The sequence below is a fragment of the Propithecus coquereli genome, unplaced genomic scaffold, assembly GCF_000956105.1.
Source record: "Propithecus coquereli isolate 6110/MARCELLA unplaced genomic scaffold, Pcoq_1.0 Scaffold171, whole genome shotgun sequence".
NCBI classification, from domain to species: domain Eukaryota; kingdom Metazoa; phylum Chordata; class Mammalia; order Primates; family Indriidae; genus Propithecus; species Propithecus coquereli.
The window spans coordinates 4151313-4173866 of NW_012141747.1; the positions used below are offsets into that span (position 1 = coordinate 4151313).

The following is a 22554-nucleotide window of genomic DNA, read 5'->3' on the forward strand; positions in this document are numbered from 1 at the left end:
AGCTCAAAATCATTAGTTCAAATTGAAAAAAGTATCAGAAAAATTAAGCCCTTGCTAGTATAGGCATGCTCAACTCAAAAGAAGTCCATTATAAGAAGCAATACATTCACAAAGGAAATGGTCATTCAGATCCTGCTACTCAAAGTACAGTTCCAGGACAAGGAGCATCAGTATCATCGCCTTGTCAAAAAAGCGAAATCTCAGGCCTATTAGAAAAGTGTTAAAAATGCAGAATCTCAAGCCCCACCCCAGATCTACTGCATCAAAATCTACATTTTACAAGATCCCCAGGTGAACAAAGTTTGAGAATCACTGATTAGAATCAAGAAAGCAGGTCGGGGGCAGTGCTCATTCCTATAATCCCAGCACTTTGGGAGGTGGGAAGATGCTTGAGGTCAGGAGTTTGGTTTGAGACCAGCTTGAGCAACACGGTGAGACCTCATCTCTACAAAAAAATAGATAAAATTAGCCAGGGATGGGTGGTTCATGCCTGCGTCCCAGCTACTTGGGAAGCTGAGGCAGGAAGATCACTTGAGACCAGGAGTTTGAGGTTGCAGTGAGTTATGATCATGCCACTGCCCTCGGACAACAAAATGAGACCCTGTCTCCACAAACAAATCAAAAAACCACTATGTAGATTCAACCAAGCAGTGCAAGCCTTCACATGGATGCTGCAAACCAGATCTCTACAAAATTTTGTATGTTACTATTTGATATAAGAATACTTCAGGTTTCATAATTGCAAAAGAGACAAGTTTACATGTAGTATTATGTCTGTAGAGATATATAAGCAATATTAATAAAAATTTAGGCCAACATTCTCACATAAACACCTTATGAAAAGATATAACTTACTCTAAAATAACTGATCACATGGTAAGTACTCAATTAAAGTGAACTCATAGTCTCTATATTCCACAGAAGTGACTCTGGTCCTTTATCACTGTTAAAGGATTATTCCCACTTAATTTATCTGACACATTAAAGTCACAACATTTATAGCCAAATAAATGCTAATAAAATTTTTGATGCAGACAACTACTTTCAGGAGAGGGTATTTCTAAATAACCAACTTGCTGACCACCACCATCATTAGAACAGTCTGGCTGCAGCTGTATACAGAATTATTGGCCATGCAGTAGCAACTGAAGATCTTGTACATTCTTTATTGTGACCCCTTAGTACTCTAGAGACATAGAAACACATAGCAGATTCCTGTTCCTTCCAATCTGGCATGTTCTCCTCATGGCACATTTAATTAGAAAGTGATTTTAAAGACACACATACACTAACTTTAAGAGGCAAATTTGAAATCTCAAGGGTGGTACTCCCATACTTAATTAAGCTCCATGTTCTCCCTTCAGCTCCTCACTGTGTATTATTGGTGTATATGCCTATTTGCTACATTAAAGTATTAAGGTAAGGTCCTCTGAGAACACTCCATTTTGTACGCCCAATTCACCTCCCTATCTTCTACAACTAGCAACCAGCAAGGTATGTTAGACATTCCTAATAGGCAATTATTTAATAGGAATTAGGAACATTCCTAATTCCTATTAAATAAACAAAAAAGCCATATTCTGGAATGGCAACCACAACTTTAATACAATAGGCAAGGTTCACCAGTTTCAAACACAGCAGTTTAATAAAAACCATGTATGCCACTATAATGATTACTGTACGTTTGATCATGGTAAAACTTCCAAATTGAATTTTCTGAAGCAATAAATTCAAACACCAGTTTAAAAATACCTCTGAGAGAAAAAGTAATGACATTTCATTTACCTAACACACAAGGATTCTACTGTATGAATTTTCCAAATGAATGAAAATTCATGCACTTCATGCGTTTTTTAAAATTTATATTTAAGATGTAAATGTTTCTTATACTTAATCATATAATTTCCTGAAATATTTACAAATGTGTGAGAGGTTGTACTGATATAATGAGGAGAAGAAGGGAGGGGGCAGAATACGGGTGAATCAGGTTATCTATGAATCGAGAATATTTAAAGCAAGGTGATGGACACGTTGTTCATTAGACTATTCTGCTTGTATACATGTTTGAAATTTTTCATTGAAGAAAATTCACACTACAGTAATCAAAACTGTGGTACCAACATAAAGATAGACATACAGACCAAAAGAATAAAACTGAAAGTCCAAAAATAAACCCATCATCTATTGATTTGACAAGGGTGCCAAAAACATTCAATAGCGAATAAAACAGTCTCTTCGACAAATGGTATTAGGGCTAGATATCCACATATAAAGAATGCAGATGGATCCCTACATCATACCATATACAAAAATTAACTCAAAATGGATCAAAGACCCAAATGTGAGAGCTAAAGCAATAAAACTCTTAAGAAGAAAACATATAGGTAAATCTTCATGGTCTTGGATTTGGCAACAGATTCTTAGGTAAAACACCAGCAGTACAAGCAACAAAAGAAAAATTAGATAAACTAGACTTCATCAAAATTAAAAACTCGTGTAGAATGGAAAAACAAGTACCACATACATTCATCATCAAATTGGTACTAATTGATCAACACTTACATGCACATATGGAAGTAAAAATTCAACGGGTATTGGATTGGTGGGAGGGCAAAGGAGGGGATGGGTGTGTTCACTTCTAATGGGTGTGGTGTGCACCATCTGGGGGATGGGCACACTTGTAGCTCTGACTTGGGCGATGCAAAGGCAATATATGTAACCTAAACATTTGTATCCCCATAATATTCTGATATAAAAAAATATATTAGGAAAAAAGGACCAAAAAAAACTTTTGTGAAAAGGAAACCATCAAGACAGTGAAAACAAACTATAGAATGGGAGAAAGTATTTGCAAATCATGTATCTGATAAGGGTCTATACAAGTCAGATGATATTTCAAGACCTCTTACAAGACAACAACAAAAAGACAACCCAATTAAAAACTGGGCAAAGACTTGCATAAACATTTGTCCAAAGAAGACATAAAATGGCCAGCCAAGAGATGTTCAATATCATTATTAACTAGAGAAATGCCAATCAAAACCACAATGAGACACCACCTTACAACCACTAGGGTGGCTATTAAAAAAAAAAAAGGAAACAAAAGCGTTGTGAAGGATGTAAAGAAATTGGAACCCTTGTACATTGCTGGGGGGAATGTAATATGGTATAGCTGCTGTAGCAAAGAGTTTGGCTGTTCCTCAAAAATTTAAACATAAAATTACCATATGACCCAACAATTCCACTCCTAGGATGAACCTCAAAAACATCATACTAAGTGAAAGAATTCAGATACAAAAGCTCATATATGGTATGGATCCCATGTGTATGAAATATCAGAATAAGCAACTCAAAAGATACATAGTAGATTAGTGGTTGCAGGGGCTTGGGGGAGGGGGAAATGGGGAATGACTGCTTAATGGCTACAAGATCTTTGGGGGTGAATGTTTGGGTATTAGATAGAGGTGATCACACAACACTGTGGATGTACTAAATGCCACAGTATAATACATCTTAGTTTCTGTAAAATTATATTTTTTACATTTATGTAAAAATTCACAAAATTGATTACATATTTCACACTCAATCAGAATAGGAGAAATTAATTAAATTTAACATTTCATTCATTCAGAAGTGGTAAGTTTATAGGCTTGCAAAATGATTATTTGTCCTTACACCAAACAATAGCACAGAATGCAGCTGCCACTTATAAGACTCTCTAATAATTCCCCTCCTTTATAATTACTAATGGGCTGAGATAACCAAGCTTTGAGAACTCATAGCATAAAGGGAAGATTTCCAAAGGAAAAAAAAAAAGAGCAGTAACCTTAGCCAGAAACCTGTAACAAAAGTGTAACTTTTAAAAATTATAAGCTACACCACAATGAAATGTAGTGTGCATCTTGTTTGCAATTTGGTTTGAACAAACCAACTGTGAAAAGCCATTCTGGAGCTAACAGTGGAAATTTGAAATATGGGCCGGAAATTAGATTTTTAGAGAATTTGTGTTAATTATGTTAGGTGAGATAAAGACTTGGTGGCTATACAAGAAAACAGAAAATGTCATGATGTCTATAAAATACACATAGCAAAAATGGGGTCAAAGACTAGTAATGATTATTAATAAATGTAGGTGATGAGCATATGGGAGTTCATTATACTACTCCCATACAAAATTTGTGTTTGAAATTTTTTAAAAAATTATGAGTTGCACAAACAAAAAGTAAACTTTAGCCTGAATCAGGGACCTACTGCTTTGACTCATAATTTTTAAAGTCTGGGAAGGTAGTGGCTTACCAACACTTCATTTCTTTAAGACTTCTGTTAGCTATTATTAATAAAAGGTATAAAAGAGGAAATTACTTTGACCTGAGAGCAAATTAAATTCCTAAGAAAACAGAAAATCCACCAAGTACATGCCTATTTTTTCTAGGTTCAGTCCTGACAAGTAATGCCTTTTGGAATAGTGACATCCAACCTTGAGTAATAGGTCACTGACCTGGAGTGAAAGATTATAAAGTACAATTGAAATGTTGGGCAATAACACTACTGTCCCCGTACTGTTTTATAGGCATTAAATGTTGGCTTTGTATATATGCAAGGTAATGAAAAGAAATAGCATACATAAATTCTAACCCCAGTATTAGAGGGAAAAAAATAAAAGAAAAAAAGCAAGAAAAATAAAGCATGGCAGATCACCTGAGGCCATGAGTTCCAGGGTGCAGTGAGCTATGATTGTGCACTGCACTCCAGCCCAGGCAACAGAGCAAGACCTTGTCAGTCAGTCAATCAGTCAATCAATATGAAAAATGACAGTAATAATAGTAACAAGTATTGACCAGGGTATGGAGAAACTGGAACCCTATACACTATTGGTCGTTATGTAAAATGGAGCAGCGCTTTGGCAGTTCCTGAAAAAGTTAAACAGAGTTACCCTATGACCCAGAAATTTCATTCCTAGGTATATACCCAATGGAACTGAAAGCCTATGTCCACACAAAAACTTGTACAATGACGTTTATAATAATATTATTCATAATACCTAAAAAGTGCTAACAACTCCAATGTCTGTTAATTGAAAAACGTATAAATAAAATGTGGCATCTTCATATAACGGAATCTTATAGCACATAGTTCTAGACTTAGGAAAAATTCCACTACAACAGTCACATCTATTAGCTTCACCATAGCTCCATACTAGAAACCTAATGACTTAATTTTAATAAAGTTGAGTTAAACAGTAACCAACTCTATTATTCAGGGGCTGTTACACAAAGTTTCTGGCTCGAATAAAGTTTCAGAAACATAAAAACCAAACAAATATTTTATATCTCAGTATAAGAGACATTTTGATCACCGAAGAGAGATCTGAAAACCAATGATACTAAAAAATGACTGCCACCTGGGTGAAAAGAAGGGTCTCCTCCAAAAGAACATATCTAAAGTTTCAAATATCATGTCTAAAAGGGGAAAGAATTAAACATTAAGTCATCTTTGTTTTCACTTTAAACAGCCAAGCTACTAGATGTGCAGTTATTCAATTAAGGTTAAGGGAGAAACAAATTCTTTAAGGAAATTTTAGCCTTGATTCACCTATTGAAAATAGCTGCCATTTTTCTATTCTCTGTCTTTCTTTGTTAGGCCTTTAATCTTTAACAGTTACTTCACCATTGAAGATCCTACGTAGATACTAATTTTTCTTTGGAAAATCTGTATTTTGGAATGTCAGGATTTAAGTATAGCACAGTGTAAAAAAACCACAGGTTGTGGAGTCAGGCTTGGCTTAATACCTGAGAGGCTCTAAGCCTCATGCACATTATTATGTTAAATCCCAGTTTCCTCTTCTACATATACATAGTTTTTTTTTTCCTTAGAGACAGAGTCTCGCTCTGTTGCCCGGGCTAGAGTGCAGTGGCACCATCATAGTTCACTGAAGCCTCAAACTCCTGGGCTCAATGAATGCTCCTCCCTCAACCTCCCGAGTAGCTGGGATTACAGGTGGGAGCCATAGCACCCAGCTTTATATAGTTCTTATATCCACTTTTCCCTTCCTCCCAGATTCTCAAACTATTTACCCAGCCCAGTTATTGGTTCTACATTCATTATTTTCATTATTAAAAATATGTAACTATTGTGGGCACTACTAGGGCAAGTACTGTACTATAATATTGTAATAAATATTGTTTAATAAAATACCTGTATATTTTTATACTATAATTTCTCAAAAGTACATAGTTGTCACAAGGCATAAGTTGGAAAGGGAGAGAAAAAGTTATATATCACTAAATAAAACATGTGAATTCTGTTGTAACGTCTTCAATTTTCTCCCTGCTCTTCCCCTCTTTATACTATTTCATTACATATAATCACAAACTAACAGAATAAGTCACAATTTAGTCCTCACCCTTTAGACAACTATTTTTTAACACTAACAAGAGTTCAGGCCAGGGATGGCTCATGCCTGTAATCCTAGCATCCTGGGAGGCCAAGGTGGGAAGATCACTTGAGACCAGGAGTTCTAGATCAGTCTGAGCAAAAGCGAGACACCACCTCTACTAAATAAATAGAAAAAATTAGCCAGGCACAGTGGAGCGCACCTGTAGTCCCAGCTACTCAGGAGGCTGAGGCAGGAGGACTGCTTGAGACCAATTTGGGATTGCAGTGAGCTATGATGATGCTACTGCACTCTAGCTGGGGCAACAGAGCAAGACTCTGTCTTAAAAACAAACAAACAAAAAAACCAGAGTTTAGTAAGGTGGTCAGACATAAAATAACCATCTTGGTAAAAAAGCTTTATTATTTACAAGAAAGAAAGAAAAGAAAGAAAGAAAATTATTTCACTAACAGCAACCAAAACTACAAGATTAACTAGGAGTGAGCCAAACAAGAAATATCCTAATGACTCAAATGAAGAAAATAAAAATTTGCTGATACACAATTAAATTATCCAAATAAGTAGAGAAGCAAATCATTATGTGCTCACAAATATATTTCCAGCACCTAGAACAATATCTGGCATTTAAATGCTTAGACATGCAATATATTTCTTGAATGGGATGATTCAATATCATAAAGATGCCAATAATCTAAATACTTAATGGACTCCCAATTAAAATCAATCCCAACAGATTTTTTAACAGACTTTGACAAGTATTACATTTAAAAAAAAAGAAAATCATAAATTGGTAAAACATCAAGAATGTTAACCTGTTCACAGATGTCTTAAATTGTGTTAAGTGATTCTCAAGCATTCTAAGCACCTGTAAGACAAACATTAACGATGGTCAAACAGCTTGGGAAATGTCTCACAAATGCCTAAATCTAGATTAGGAATCCCTAAACCAGCAGTTCTCAATTTAGTCCCCAAGACCTCTTTAGGGGGGTCTAAACTAATTTAGGTGGTCAAAACTATTTTCAAAATAATACCAAGAGGCTAGGAGCCTTTTTCATTCTCATTTTCTCACAACTATACAGTGGAATTTTTCAGAGGCCACATAATGTGTAATAATGCTACGTATCGAATGCATAAGCAGATATGAGAATCTATCTTCTATTAAGTCAGTAAAGAGGTTTGCAAAAATATTTAACTATTTTTTTAAAATATGGTTATTTAATGCTATTTGTATTAATGTGTTTTATTTTTAAATTACTTTAAGAACTTTTCAGTTTTAATTTGTTAATATTTTAATCAATAGATATAACCCACATAAACAAAAGCCTTTTGCATTCCTTCATAATTTAAGAGTGTCCTAGGACCAAAGTTTGAGAACTGCTATGCTAACCTAACCACCAGACATTTAGTTCCTCAGTAAAATAATGCTTTGCCCACCTTACAGACCAATTGCAAGACTGGAATAAAATTAGAAGGATTAAAAAAAAAAAAAGTACAACTAATGGGCAAGTAACATTAAAAGTAGTTGAATCAGATCCCTACAGATATCCCCAGCTTGGAAAGCTAGAGAGGTTACTACCAACAAAAGTCTATAATCTGCTTTCTTATTCATTTATAGCAAACTAGGACTTCTTCCCCTATCAACAACTTCCTAACATGTCAGTATAGGAACAAAGTTAAGTAAAAAGAACTCTCAGATGATGCATCTTTTTTCTTTTCTGATCTCATTTATGCAGACAGGAGTTTTTTATTAATTCAAATACATGCAAATAAGAGATGAATTCCTTTACTGAACCTGAACTATTTACAACTTACACTGTTCCCTCTCTGGGCAGGTCTGGTGTGCCTGCTATACTCACAGATCCTTCTGGACAGGTACCTTAAGTAGATCACCATTGTTTTCTATCACAGACTTTGCTACCATGATTACACCTGAAACTAAGGCAATCATCTAAAGGGTAGGCAGCTGTCATCTCAGAGATAGCCAGAACTCCCACAAAAGGAGGGAGGTCACCAGTAATGATAGGAACATTATCTGAAGTTAAAAGCAAAGAATAGTGGAGTCACTATACTGGCTTGCCACAAATGTAGGGAACCACAGCAACAAATAATCTGATACTGAAGGCACCTAGAACTCCACTGAATCCTGAAAGACCTTCTAGCTCCTGAATGACATTCTCGCCTCTATGATAACTAACTGTGAGATAAATAATTATCTTCCTTCCCTCTATATGGGGGTTGGGGTGTGTTGGGGAGTTGATAGGGGGAGGGTTGTATTAACCCCATTAATTAAAGTAACCTACTGAGTTCCTTATAACTTGAAAAATCTACCGGCACTCTACTGGGCAATAGAGCAAGACCGTCTCAAAAAAAAAAAAGAAAAATCTAACTACCACACTTAGTTATCACCTTTAAACAGATCCTTAAAAAAAAAAAAAAAAGACCAGAATGAAGAATTGGAGACTAATGACAAAAACTATTATAGATAATCTAGATCTTTTTTTCTCTGAACAACACATCACTTAGAGAACAACCACTGTATTGTGTAAATGGAAACAGTAAGGTATCACTAGAGCATACAAGATCCCATAAGGTCTAATTATATAAACTAACAATTGGGAAAGTTAGAGGGAGGAATGAAGTACAGCTTATATTTTGTGTGATCTGTAGATACTGAATGAATCCTATCCTTTGCCTCAACGAGTTTCTTCAGTCAACTGAAAAAAGGCAGGAAAACTTGCTTTACACCCTACCAAAATCTCATTCTTGGAATTACATATAGTGGAACAGAATTCTACAACTTGTTCTTTAAACAAAGTTCTAGAATTCTAAAAATACAAAAATATTTCAGTCACTAATATATGCTATACAAATGAAACTAGATTAAATAAAATCTAATTTTAAATGAACACTGAGTGGCTAAGTTAAAAATAAGGATTAACTGAATATAAGGATTAAAAACAATCAAGTATTTTATGTTCTTTCCATGAAGTGAAAAGTGGCTCCGTGGTTTATCTTGATAACTAATAAGCAGCTACTCATTTCTCACCCGGTTCTACCCAGCCAGAAACATGCTTGGCTTAGGACAGCCTGGAAGGGAAGGTAGGTGGGATGACAGTAAAACTTTAAAGTAGGAATCTTCACACAAGAGAATAAAACCAGATATATCTCATTTTACACAAATAAGAATATTAATCCTAAATAGGACTTTGTCCTTCCTTTCTTCACAGTCTATGTTTCTGTTCTATTTGCAAATATTCAAAATATTCTTCAGGAAAGTAATATACAAATATACAAAGGGAAAAAAGCAAACTCACAGAGCAGTGGAACTTTCCCCCCTCCAACTCTCAATTTCTCATGCGGAATAAATACCAAAACAAAAAAGCCATACAGTTCTGGTCAAAGGGGGACCCTCTGCTACATCTAAGAATTTCTTAGATATAATTTGAAAGGTATTCCTGTAAAGGAATCCACGGCGTGTGTGTGTATATATATATTTTATATACACACACATTCATACTGGTATATGAGAAAATGTTTTAAAATTACATTGCCACCACTTTCCCTTCAACACAAGCCAAAAATAAAGACTATAGATTAGTTTGAAAGGGAAAAAACCCAGTAGCATTCCTTCTACACTACCAAACCAATGAAAATCTCTATAAATCAGTAACAGAAGTTCACTTTTCTCTAAAAATACAAAAGCAGTAAACATCTCCCCTTGCAATGGCTTTTTTACATTGTGAAAGAGCACAGAAAGTAAAAACTGGAAGTAGAATAATATATACATGGGTTTTTTTTTTTAATTTAAAGAACAGATTTGTGTAATCCTGAACCAAACAACTTGAAAAAGATTTTTGTTTTAATAATAGAGAAATTAGAAAACTGACTGGATATCAGATAAAATTTAAGAAATCATAGTTAATATTGCTTAGGCTTGATGACGACACTGTGGCTGCGTGTGGGGTTTTTTAAATGTTTATCTTTCAGATACGCCTGATAGATTTATAGATAAAAGGCTACTGAAATCTGCTTTAAAATATCTAGTAGGTGGATGAAACAGAATTGGTCAAGTGCTAACAATGCGTGTATCCAGGTAATCGATACATGAAGCTTTATTATACTAATTTCTCTATTTTTTGTATATGGTTGAAAATTTCTGCAAGGAAAAAAGTATCCTATGCATCAAAAATTTCTGTCATAAGTGCAGAAATCTGTATTCCACTACAGCACTCATAATTCTGCTTATTTTTTCTCATTCATCTGGTTAGAGTAACAATAAATTCTAGTCTCCAAACCAATTAACTTCCTCCAACAGACCTAAAACTGAAATACAAGACTATCCTTGTCTTTTAATTCCACTCATTTTCCTACATAAGTGCTAGGTGAAGAACAACCCAGGATTCCAAATAGAATTAGTAATCTTAACTCCAGGACCACATTATCTGTTTTGAGTCAAACTGATAAACTAGCACTAGTTTTTGGGTTTTAATTTTTCTTACTCTCCACCTAGTACTTTAAACGAAGTTTCGTGGGTAATGTACAAAGGTAACACATGTTGTTCACTCCCAGGAAGTAAACTCTCAGTGAAAATGGTAAAAAGAACTACATCGAATGTAACACATAGAAATGTTCCAAAAATCTCTGGGTAAGTTAACTCGCATATACCCTTACACTCCCTCCCCCAAAAAGCTTTTTAAACAGTTAGAAAGGAGCAATCTTGGTTGGTTTCATCTCCTCCTCCTCCCTTCTTAGGGGAGGGCTAGAAAGCAAAGAAATGACCAAAAAGCAGGCCGGAAGAAGGAAATAGAAAAGCATAGAGTCTGGACAATCAGCCCTTAAATAAATGAGAATTGCATCCAAATGAGATTGAGAGCGAGCTGCCAAACACCTTTCCATAACTACAACGTATCTGAGCGGCTCAGAGAGTAGAAAAACCTGGCGGTATATACGTCAGATTAAGACTACTTTCTCTCCCAAGTGTTCACAGGTACAAAAAGCATAAAAAGAACTTCCCGACCCTCGCTAACAGTAGCGCCGAAAAAACAACTCCCTGGGCCACGCTGGCCTGGCCACCCCTGGCCCAGCGAAGCTGCTTGAAGCACTCCTCGCGCGGCCGGGAATCCTCAGACCACTGCCCCGCTCCTCAGGCCGGGGAAGGGGCAGCGATGAGACTAAGCTTCGGCTGGGAGGACCCGCCAGCTGCCAAGGCCCTACGCGCCCACCCGGCCCTGGGGTCTTAGACCCGTGCCGCCCACTATGGGCCCAGACCTGGCGCCCCGCAAGGCTCTTCGCGAGCATCGACCCCGGTCCCACCTCGCGCCCGGCGGGACCCGCGCACCCCAATGAGCCGCGGCGGCCACCGCGGTACAGAACCAACCAGTGGCTACCTGTCTTCGCTCTTGTTTTTCTGTTTCTTCCCCATCGCTTGTCAGAGGCGTTCGTGGCCCCAGCCCCTCTATTCGGTCTCTCACAGACCCACTGTCCCCCCGCCGACTCTGTTCTCCGCTCGGAACCGTTCCCACCGCGCTGCCGCCGCTCGCACCCGGCTCTCCACAGACCCGCACACTGGGACAGGACACATATGGTGTGAACGATCAGTGCGCAAGCGCATCGCCCGGCCGCCTCGGCGTGAGGACGCAGGGCGCGGCTCATCGAGAGCTGCGCTTCGGGTAGAGCGTCTCCAGTGGCCCGACCGGCCAGGCAGGAGTCCTAGCGCCCCCTGCCCACAATCGTCCGCCGCGCGCCGACGCCCGCGCGGTTTCCAGGTTCTAGAATCCGGAGGTGGACAATGAGGTTATCAATGCCCCACGTCAGCCCCCTCCCCGCAGGTGAACGCAGGCTTTGGGGTATTGGCATTCGGTTCAGCAGCAGGCCTCGGGCTTCCCTTATACCTTTGTATTCTTAGCTGCACCAAGTTCAGTAAAGGACCAAAACGTACCAATAATGAGCCCTCTGGGGTTCCCAAGGGTAAATCCAGGATAAAATTAGGACCTCTTAGTAATGTCCATGGATTATTAAGTATGTACAGTCACTAAAGAAAACATACACGGGCATACCCATCAATTTCCTCATATAAGTCTTAATCTTTATATTGAAAGCAAGAGGAAGTCCTTAAAATTCCTATGTTTAGAGAAGTCATAAGGGAACCTACTGGGGTGGTGAAAATGTTCTTAATCTGGATCTAGGCGGTGATACAGGTTTTAACTACGCAAAAATCCACTGTGTTGTGTAAGTTTTGCCTCAACCTTAGAAAAAAGGAAAATGTTCAATCAACAGTTTGAGGATGGAAACGAGGTTTGAGCGTCACTCCTGAGCAAGATCGTAGCTGTCTCATTTCCAATTTAACGTTATGAGCACTGGGGCACAGTGCCTAAGAAAATCCAACAACTGCAACCTGCGCACTAAGAAACTACAACTTCCAGCGTATTTCGCTGCCTTCCAAGCCCAGAAGTTTACCTCGAGGTAGGTAAACTCGGAAGCCTTAAGTTCCGGACTGCTGGCCAGAGGCGCACGCGCAGAAGCGCTCGCCGCACACCCGACCGCCCCTTCTTGGGGCGCCGAAAGTGGTATCGCGTGAGATCCGCAGCCAATGAGAAGGCGGAAGTGACGGCCGGTTCGCAGCCGCTGGCAGCTATTGCAAGGTTGAAGCCAGAGTGGACCCCTCTTCTGGAGCTGCTGTTCCCTCACTGTTGAGGCATCACCGAGAGCTCAGGTAGGGCAGAGGGTGGTGTGGAAAGACCTGTCACCACGTCCCTGTGCTGGTCCATACACCGCTGCTCAACTCCGGCCGGGGCGGGGGAGGGGCGCGGCCCGGACGCCGGTGTCTGTGCGGCGGCTCTGGCGCATGCGCCCTGGGAGGCGTTGAAGTCTGGCCCGCCGGAACTGTGCTGTCCTCTGTCCCCCAGGGCTTTGGGAGTGGCAAGAATACTCTTAGGAAGGTACCTGGGGTGCAGTTAAGGACGAGACCCCTTTGTGGTTTTGACGGGTACGTGTAAGGGTATCAAAAAAAATGGTGAGGGAATTCGAGGACACGCTGTGTCCCTTCCCACCCTTCCCGTTAAGCTGTAAAAAGGAAGAATCAGGGGCTGTGGTTTGAAGAATGAAAAGTTACCCCTTTTTCAACGCGATAACTTACTCCTTTCTCAATGTGGCAACCACCAACACTTGCACCCAGAACAGCTCCTGTTAATAGCTTCTATTCCCAGTTATCCCAAAATTAAATTCTGGGCTCATCCTTTAAAACTCCAGGGATAAGCTTCGCTATGCCCCTGGTAACAATAGGTTCTGATATGCAAGTCAGTATTTTATTTTCTCCATCTAGCCCCTGCCCTGAGGGTAACAACCCTACGTTTTTCTTGGGAGGTAGAGAGTGTGGAAATCTTTTACTGTATTTAACATACAGCTCCTTTCCAGTTTTGTACCACTTATGAGAAGCTTGCAGGTTTTTTTAATTTTTTAGAGACAGGGTCTCGCTGTGTTGCCCAAGCTAGTCTCGAATTCCTGGCCTCAAGCAATTGGTCTCCCAAAGTGGCGGGATTACAGGTGTGAGCCACCGTGCCCAGCCTCAATTTGGTTTTTTAAACTCAAATACTTTTGAAACCTGACAGTACAGTAATTTGAACCAAAGCTTGGCATATGTTTATTTAACATTAAATACATATTTGTTAAGTACCTGCTGTGTTCTAAGCACTGCTAGCTCTGGGAATACAAAGATGAAATCAAGTATGCTTTTCAGCTGCTTTTCCTGTAAAGAAAAAGGAATCAGATGTGAAGTTTACAAGAAGAATATTTCTTGTTAGTTCAGCATTTATGGAGGGTCTCTGTAGGCCAGGATCTATGTCAGAAGCTGAATGAATGAATGAATTCACAGTTTATTCATATTTTTAAGGTGCTTCAGTAGTATTTGCAAAACACCATCCTGCTTTGACAGGCAAATTATAAATAGTATTTGTGTGGTAATAACCCAGGAATACACATAAAATTCTCCTCTGTTGCTAGTAGTAAATACTCCATTTCTTTTAAAATACATACAGTCATGTGCTACATAAGGACATTTCAGTCCCTAGAAATTATAACGGTGTATTTTTACTGTCCATTTCTATGTTTAGATATGGGTACATACGCAAATACTTATCACTGTATTACACTTGCGTACAGTACTCAGTACAGTAACACGCTGTACAGGTTTGTAGCCTGGGAGCAATAGGCTATACCATATAGCATAAGTGTGTAGGAGGCTGTACCCTCCAGTCTCGTGTAAGTACACTCTGTAATGTTCCCAGAATGATGAAATCACCAAACGACGCAGTTCTCAGCCTGTATCCCTGTCATTAAGTGATGTATGACTGTAATTGAGATCTTCCTTTCTAATCTAAGTTCTGTTTTAAAACTCTCATTTTACATAGAGAAGTAATGATGATAAAAAATAAACATTTAAAAAATATTTGAAGTATTACATTGTTTTATATCAAAGTTATTCTAAGTGTCAGTAAATTGAAACCAGTGTCAATTTTTGCAGCCGCATAGATTTTTTTTTTGTTAGATAATAGGAGAACAGGAATGGACCTTAATGCTCATGGAACACCAGGCACTATTCTTTACATAAATTATAAGATGTCTTGGGAATTACATGAAACTCATTTGGACAATGACCACAGAAAATCTTGTGTTTTGCTCAACTTTACTGTATGTTGAAGTAAAGTTTAATATGTATAAGTATAGGTAAAACCTCATTAGTTATACCTTACCATTGTTCACAGTTGTTTCTGCTTTGTTTCCCTTTTCCTTTGGTAAAGAACACTGATTGTCAGTATATGTATCATTAGGTATAATTCCACAACTCATTTCTCTGTGGTCTGGTGACGGTCTTAAAAACTTGTCTTTTTTTTAGTATAGTAAAACACAAACGAGGTCAGAAGCACCCAAAATTTGCTATAAGTAGTTTTAGAGTGGTTTGACTAGAAACTATTGAAAATTAAATTTAAAAATATTTTAATTAAAATTCCGAGTTCAACACCAAGTGCCTGGATGAATGTCAGCAGAATGCTCCATGGTGTACACATTATATACTTGTTAAATTTTTGAAAATGGAAGAGAAAACTTTATTGTTTGCATTTTTTTTGTTTTGTTTTAATTTTGGAAACCTCCTCCCCAGCACCAAGGCTGAACCTGTACCATTTAGAAGAATGGAAGCTGATGCATCTGTAGACATGTTTTCAAAAGTCCTGGAGAATCAGTTGCTTCAAACTACCAAACTAGTGGAAGAACATTTGGATTCTGAAATTCAGAAACTGGATCAGATGGATGAAGATGAATTGGAACGCCTCAAAGAAAAGAGACTTGAGGCACTAAGGAAGGCTCAACAGCAGAAACAAGTAACCTCTCTGCCCTGCTTTCTGAAATTGCTATAACAGTATGCTCCTAACAACTTATATATACATGTGCTATAGTAGTTACATTTTGTTCCTCATTTTTAGGATTTTTTTGAATTCAGAATTTTACTGTTAAAAATTTGCTGAGAAAAAAATGTGTTTTAAAGACACATTCCTAACTAGCCCAATCAGTATATTAATCCGTATTCAAGTAAAAGAAAGATCTGCTCAAGATTGTTTTCTGAGCTTGGATTTGTTTGGTTAAGGGGATAAATGGGCTAGGAAGAGCGCTGGGAGAGCTAGGGAGTCTTTGGTTTCCATTTCAGGTAGTATTAAAGACCATCATAAATTAGCTGTTTTCAAAGCAAATGGGATAAGGCATATTAGATAAGAGCTGTTAAGTCAATTTATGTTGAAGAAAGTATTTCAGGCATTTCCAATGTAATGTTAAATTATATGGCATATTTATTCAAAGGAATGCATGCTGGGTCACAAAGAAAGGTAGCCACAGCTCTATCCTTGTTAGCTTCTTAGAGTGTGAGTGTGGAATAAACTTGTAGTTGTAGACTCCAATCAAAACCAATGGGTTAAATTCTGTAAATTGAGATTTGATTAAAAAATGTTTCCATTGGGTTAAGTTACATAGAAATACATTATCACGAACTCTGGTTCCTCTTCAGTTGGCTGTGACTAAAACATGAGCTTTAACTTTTCTGAAGAAACAGGGAGTTTTGTTTGTGCTACTCTTGTTAGTATCCCTTTGATAATGTGTTCCACTCTCAATGCTTAGAAGAGTTACTATAAAAGGAAAGAATCTTTTATAATATGAGTGAATTCTAATTTTTGTATTTTTAGTTTTCTAAAATAGGGTATATTATATGGCTTTAAAATGTACCCTATTTTAGAAAATAACCTACTTTTCTTAATATAATGCTAATAGTAAGCAGAGGATAGATTATTGGGATTTAAGATAATATATGTTTAGGTTCTGCCACAAACTCATTTCGTGATTACAGTTAAGTACACTACTAATTACTAATGTGCAACTAAAAATAATTTTTCAGGCCACACACAGTGGCTCAGGCCTATAACCCCAACGCTTTGGGAGGCCAACTCGGGAGGATCACTTGAGGCCAGGAGTTCATGACCAGCCTGAGCAACATAGCAAGACCCCCTGTGTCTATAAAAAATATTTTAAAAAATTAGCCGGGCATGGTGGCACACACCTGTGGTCCAGAGCTACTTGGGAGGCTGAAGCAGGAGGATCATTTGAGACCAGGAGTTCAAGGGTACAGTGAGCTGTGATTGCACCACTGTACTCTAGTCTGGGCAATGGGGACACTGTCTGTAAAAAAATTTTTTTTTAAATTTAAATAAAAACAGATTATAAAAATAATTTCTCGTAACTAGGATATTTTGGGGGAAAGACTGAATGCACCTGATTTATAAGGAACATACGTTAAATAATGCTATAAAGGAAGTTTTCAGAAGTTCGAAAATAGTCTGATTATTTATAATTAAAAACCAACAGAGGTGGGCTGACTTTAGACTTTTTTATTATTAACATATAAATCAATTTAAAATGAATTTGTCATGGATTAACTCGGGTCTTATTTTAGAACTTTCATTGTTTTTGTTTTTTTGAGACAGTCACACTCTGTCACTCTGACTAGAATGCAGTGATGTCATCATAACTCACTGCAACCTCCAACTCCTGGGTTCAAGCTATCTTCCTGCCTCAGCCTCCTGAGTACCTGGGACTACAGGTGCGCGCCACCACACCGGGCTAATTTTTCTATTTTTTTGTACAAACGGGATCTTGCTCTTGCTCAGGCTGATCTCAAACTCCTGGCCTCAAGCAATCCTCCCACCTCTGCCTCCCAGAGTGCTGGAATTACAGGTTTGAGCTACTGCGCCTGGCCTCTTCCATTGTATTTTAATAGATCATTTTTATTAAAATGTTTTCTGTGGAAGTAGGCAAGAAACCTTTGTAGTCTGTATGGATACTCTTTGAAAGAGTAGTGTAGACTACATAGTAATTTTGATTATCTGATCCACAAGGGTATTGGGGAACCACTGTATGCAGTGACTTATACTCAACACTTAATAGGCCTATGCTAATCTGTATTCCTCAGTCAACCAAGCACCCTCCTGTGATTGCAGCTAGAGCTGTAGCACTTAGGTAGGGAGCAGGGACACAAAATGAGAAATAGGAAGAGCCCAGCAGAGGCTTGAGTGACAGCTACTGAGTGAGAGCCAGGTGCTGCCCAACTGCCATGGCTCAAATAGGCTCATCCTGCTTGATTCTGTTTAGCAAATAGCTGTGCTAAGAGTGCAGGAGTGTGCCAAGTGTCTGAGGAGGGGTACTGGAGGTTCATAATGGGCACACCCTCCCTCAAAGGAACTTGGACAGGTTAAGTCAGGTCTTCAGCCTCTTGACTAAACACATGAGAAAAAAATAAAATAGCAGATTTTTAAAAAACAAATAATTTTAAGGACCCATATTATTGGTGAGGCAAGAAAGCAGTCATGAAATGTCACATATCATTGAGGAATTGTATTAGAGAGTTTAAACCATGTATAGAAATTTCACATGAGGAAAAAATATCAGGGCCTTCTGTGAGTGTCAGCTTAACGTAAACTAATGTGAAATGGATACCAAAACTATTAACATAGTTTGGGCCATGTAGCTGAAGTCCAGAGGAGGAAGGGAGATGGCACTCCTGGTCCTTTTTGGTTGGACCACTTCTGGAGGGCTGGATTTGGAGGGCTGGATTTAGACCCCTGCTGCATTTGAAAAAGACATGGGTGAATTTGAGTATATTCAGAGGACAACCAGAGAGAGTAAGACGTCTTGAAATCTTTTCGTATGATAAACAGTTAAAAGGAACTGGAAATGTTCAATTTGGAGAAGGAAAGACTTAGGCAAGATGTGATATTTAAAGGAGTGGCATGTGAAAGAGAATATGTGTCTCTCTAATCTTAGTCCAAGCTAGGGATCCACAGACCAAAGTTAGGGGTGTTGTTCAATGTGAGAAGACCTTTCTAAAAATTAGATAGTAGATGCTTGTTAAGCACAAATGCCAGATTCTGTTTTAGGCATTTTCTTGTAGATTGTCTTATTTCATTTTCATAACAACCCAATGGGATAGCTGCTTTACATCTCCGCTTTCCAAATGAGGAAATTGAGACTCAGAAAGGTTATTAGAATTGATAGCCTAATAAGTGGTAGAACAGGTATTGAAATCTGTGGCTTCTGCCTGCAAGCCTAATGCTCCTTTTTATTAAAACCAGTTGACCAATAGAGGAAATGAGCTTCTAGTTGAAGTGATAAACTTCGTGCTACTGATTGGAAAGGTTCAAAAAGCTGAAAGGTCTGTCAGACTTGGTTGATAAGGAGTTCCGGTATTGACTCAGAAAGTGGGATTTGATGTTAGATCTTTGTTAGTTCTGGACACCATGCGAGTAGACTACTTTTTTCTTCCGGGGACACTGTCCATTGGTGGCCAGTGTGAAAGAGGTACCTGCTTCTCTGAGGTAGTCATTAAAAGCCGACAAGGCTCTTGAGCTTCAGACGTATGGTAACCTCTCCTCTCTCCATGACTGACTGGCTTTATCTCATGAGCATTATTTTTTAACATTTTGTCATAACTTGGTTATAGTTTTAAGAAGGCATGGATAGAGTTAAGAGTTAAATGGATACTTACATTCTAAGTCTCTTGAATCTAAATTTTTATTTTGGAAGTTCTGAGAAAATAAATATTTTAAGTTTATCTTAAATTTTAAATTAAGTTTATCTTAAATTTAAGCCATGCTGTGGAGATAGTCATTGCCCATAGCCTAGCTTTGCATCGACACTAGAAACATAGGATAGTAAACTGCTAAAAGGAATTCATTTCTGTACAAGGTAAATTGACTCCATTACAAAATATTGTGATGATTTTGGACACTTAAAATGTCAAGTGGTACTGAAAGAGATATATTTCACATGTGTAATAATATTTCACTTCTTTCCAAATTAGGAATGGCTTTCTAAAGGACATGGGGAATATAGAGAGATCCCTAGTGAGAGAGACTTTTTTCAAGAAGTCAAGGAGAGTAAAAAAGTGGTTTGCCATTTCTACAGAGATTCCACATTCAGGTAACTTTGTTTCCACCATGCTTCTTAAAAAAAAAAAAATGATGAAATATTTAGATAGAGATACGCTGGCTTAATAGAGAAATTAGAAAACTAAAAGGAACAACTTCCTAAGTTTCATTATATTCTAGTATGTTCTTTAATGTCCTTTTCAGTACATTAATGTTAAGCAATTATTTTAAAGATTATCTTAAAGACCAGTGACATGCAAAAGTATCAATGAATATTATTGAAAATAATATTCCCATATAAATGACTTGTATTTTGTGAATTATCTTATATTTTCACTAACTTTAAAAACATCTTCGAAATGTACACTTTAAATTCTTACCGTGCAATGATAATTATTTCTGCTTTTTTCCCCTCACTATTATGACATGGGAAGAGGGGGTCAACAACCTTTCAAAGTTAATGTTCATTCAGTCACTCCTTTCTCAGCTAGTAACTCTGATAGGGAGACGATGGCTTGACCAAGGGTTTCATCAGAAGCATAGTGGGATCTGCCAGGCTTGGTTGGAAGGAGATGTGATTTCTGTTAGACTAACCCAGGTCTGCAAATCTAAGAAAGTAGTTCCCTTATAAAATGAAAATAGAGGTTATATCTTAAACCAGAGGACTCAAGCCTTTCTTTTTGTAGGGGAAGGCCACAAATTTGATTAGTTGCCAAAATTTGAAAATTCAGAGATATCCCATCTTTAAAATATCCCCATTCCAGAATTTTCTTTAAAAATCAGAAAACTTAATAATAGCAAACCTGGAGTTATGATAGCAGTTTTCTGGTGTTGAGTAGCAGCTGCCTCCCTTAGACAGATACTCCCTTACACTGTAGTGTAGAGATGCTGTGACTCACTATTGTCTCAGCCCTACCCTCGTCTCTCATTTCTGTAGCCTGCCTGGCATTTGCCTTAGCCTCACAACCCAACAGCTTTGTTATTAGTTAACACCTGTCAAGGATTGATTGCCTGGAATTCATTGACTAAGAATAAAAGTGAAAATATTGAGATGATGAAATCCCCTGTAAGGAAAAGTGGGAGAAGGGATTAGGAAGGATGAGGGGTATGAGAGAAACCGCCTGCTCCTGTGGTACACTATTATCTCCCATTGGCACACATTTCTTAAGTTGCCAACTTCTGGCATATATGATGAGGTGATATATTGATATCAGTATGTAATATTGGTGCTGTTTTTTGACTTACTGTATGTCTTCCCCAAGTAGATTGTTAATTTTGTAAAGGCAGAGTGTTTATCTGTATTGTGCCCCACAGTACTCTGGGTTGTAGCCCTAGAGCAATAATAACACATAGTAAGTGGTCAGGAAATATATTGATGTATGTATAAACCTTGAAGCACCAGGAATACTTGCTTTGAAACAGAACTGAAAAATCAAAATTCAGATCATTCTGTTAATTTTTACATATCTAGCAAAGTTCTTAGCACATAGTAGGCTGGATAGTTTCATGTATATTATCTCCGAAACATTCACAATAACTTTTTTTTTTCTGAGACAAGAGTCTTGCTCTGTCGCCCAGGCTAGAGTGCAGTGGCATCATGATGGCTCACTGCAACCTCAAACTCCTTGGCTCAAGCAATCCTCCTGCCTCAGCCTCCCAAGTAGCTGGGACTACAGGTGCACTCCTCTGCGCCCAGCTAATTTTTCTATTTTTAGTAGAGATGGGGGTCTCACTCTAGTTCAGGCTGGTTCTCAAACTCCTGAGCCCAGGCTGTCCTCCTGCCTCAGCCTCCCAAAGCGCTATGATTACAGGCCTGTGCCACCATGCCCAGTGCATAACTTTTGAAGTAGGTATTATAATTCCTGTATTTCATGGGTGGAAAGACTTGGAGAAATTAAGTGACTTACCCAGTACCACTCAGCTATTAAATAATAAAAGAGGGATTTGAACCCATGTTTTAAGCCTGATGCTTTTTACACCATGACTGCTGCTGCTGAATTTTTGAAAATGGATTGATTGACAAATGGTAGAATCATAAACGTATTTAAAATACATTCCTTACTCCAGTTAAAGCATGGAGTTGATTTATGTTCAAATTTTCAGGGACATATTTCTCATATAAAGACTCATTTATCATGTGTATTTGTTCTCTGTTGCCATTTTTCACTGAAATCTCATTACTAAACCTGAAGCGTGACATATGAAAAGATACATTCAGGGGAAATGTAATGAAGCATCAATGTTACAAGAAACTTGTTGGACCCAAACCTAGTTCAGGAAGAACTACACTTAACTGTACAAAGAGCTTACTAGTAAAAACAACCTTGAAGTGTTTCATGTGTTGGTTTTCTAAAGCAGTAGTTCGCAAACTTTATTGGGCATAAGAATCACCTGTGTGTTTCCTGACTCCACTGGCAAAGAATTTTGATTCATCTGTATATTAAAAGTTGATTGTAATGAACACCTGGGATTAAGAACCTCTGGTCTAAAAGAGTGTTACAACAGTCTATTTAAAAACCACTAGAGGATTGACCAGTTTGAAATAGATTTTACTTTAAAGAAAATGGTGCAGGCTGGGTGCGGTGGCTCACGCCTGTAATCCTAACACTCTGGGAGGCTAAGGAGGGTGGATCACTCGAGGTCAGGAGTTTGAGACGAGCCTGAACAAGAGCGAGACCCCGTCTCTACTAAAAAAAAAAA

General features: G+C 38.1%; 2 protein-coding genes across 2 annotated transcripts in view; one reads left to right on the forward strand and one right to left on the reverse strand.

Moving 5' to 3' along the window:
- The window catches only part of EIF5B (eukaryotic translation initiation factor 5B), a 70564-nt gene extending 58546 nt beyond the window's left edge, over positions 1-12018 (reverse strand). Inside the window, exon 1 of the mRNA XM_012641943.1 lies at positions 11782-12018. Within this exon, the coding sequence (XP_012497397.1) occupies positions 11782-11816 (35 nt within the window). The 5' untranslated portion in view covers positions 11817-12018. The remainder of the gene's footprint in view (positions 1-11781) is intronic.
- Positions 12019-12883: 865 nt separating this feature from the next.
- TXNDC9 (thioredoxin domain containing 9) overlaps positions 12884-22554 on the forward strand; it is a 17340-nt gene continuing 7669 nt past the window's right edge. Inside the window, exons 1-3 of the mRNA XM_012641945.1 lie at positions 12884-13106; positions 15549-15768; positions 19788-19906. Of these exons, the coding sequence (XP_012497399.1) occupies positions 15580-15768; positions 19788-19906 (308 nt within the window). The 5' untranslated portion in view covers positions 12884-13106; positions 15549-15579. The remainder of the gene's footprint in view (positions 13107-15548; positions 15769-19787; positions 19907-22554) is intronic.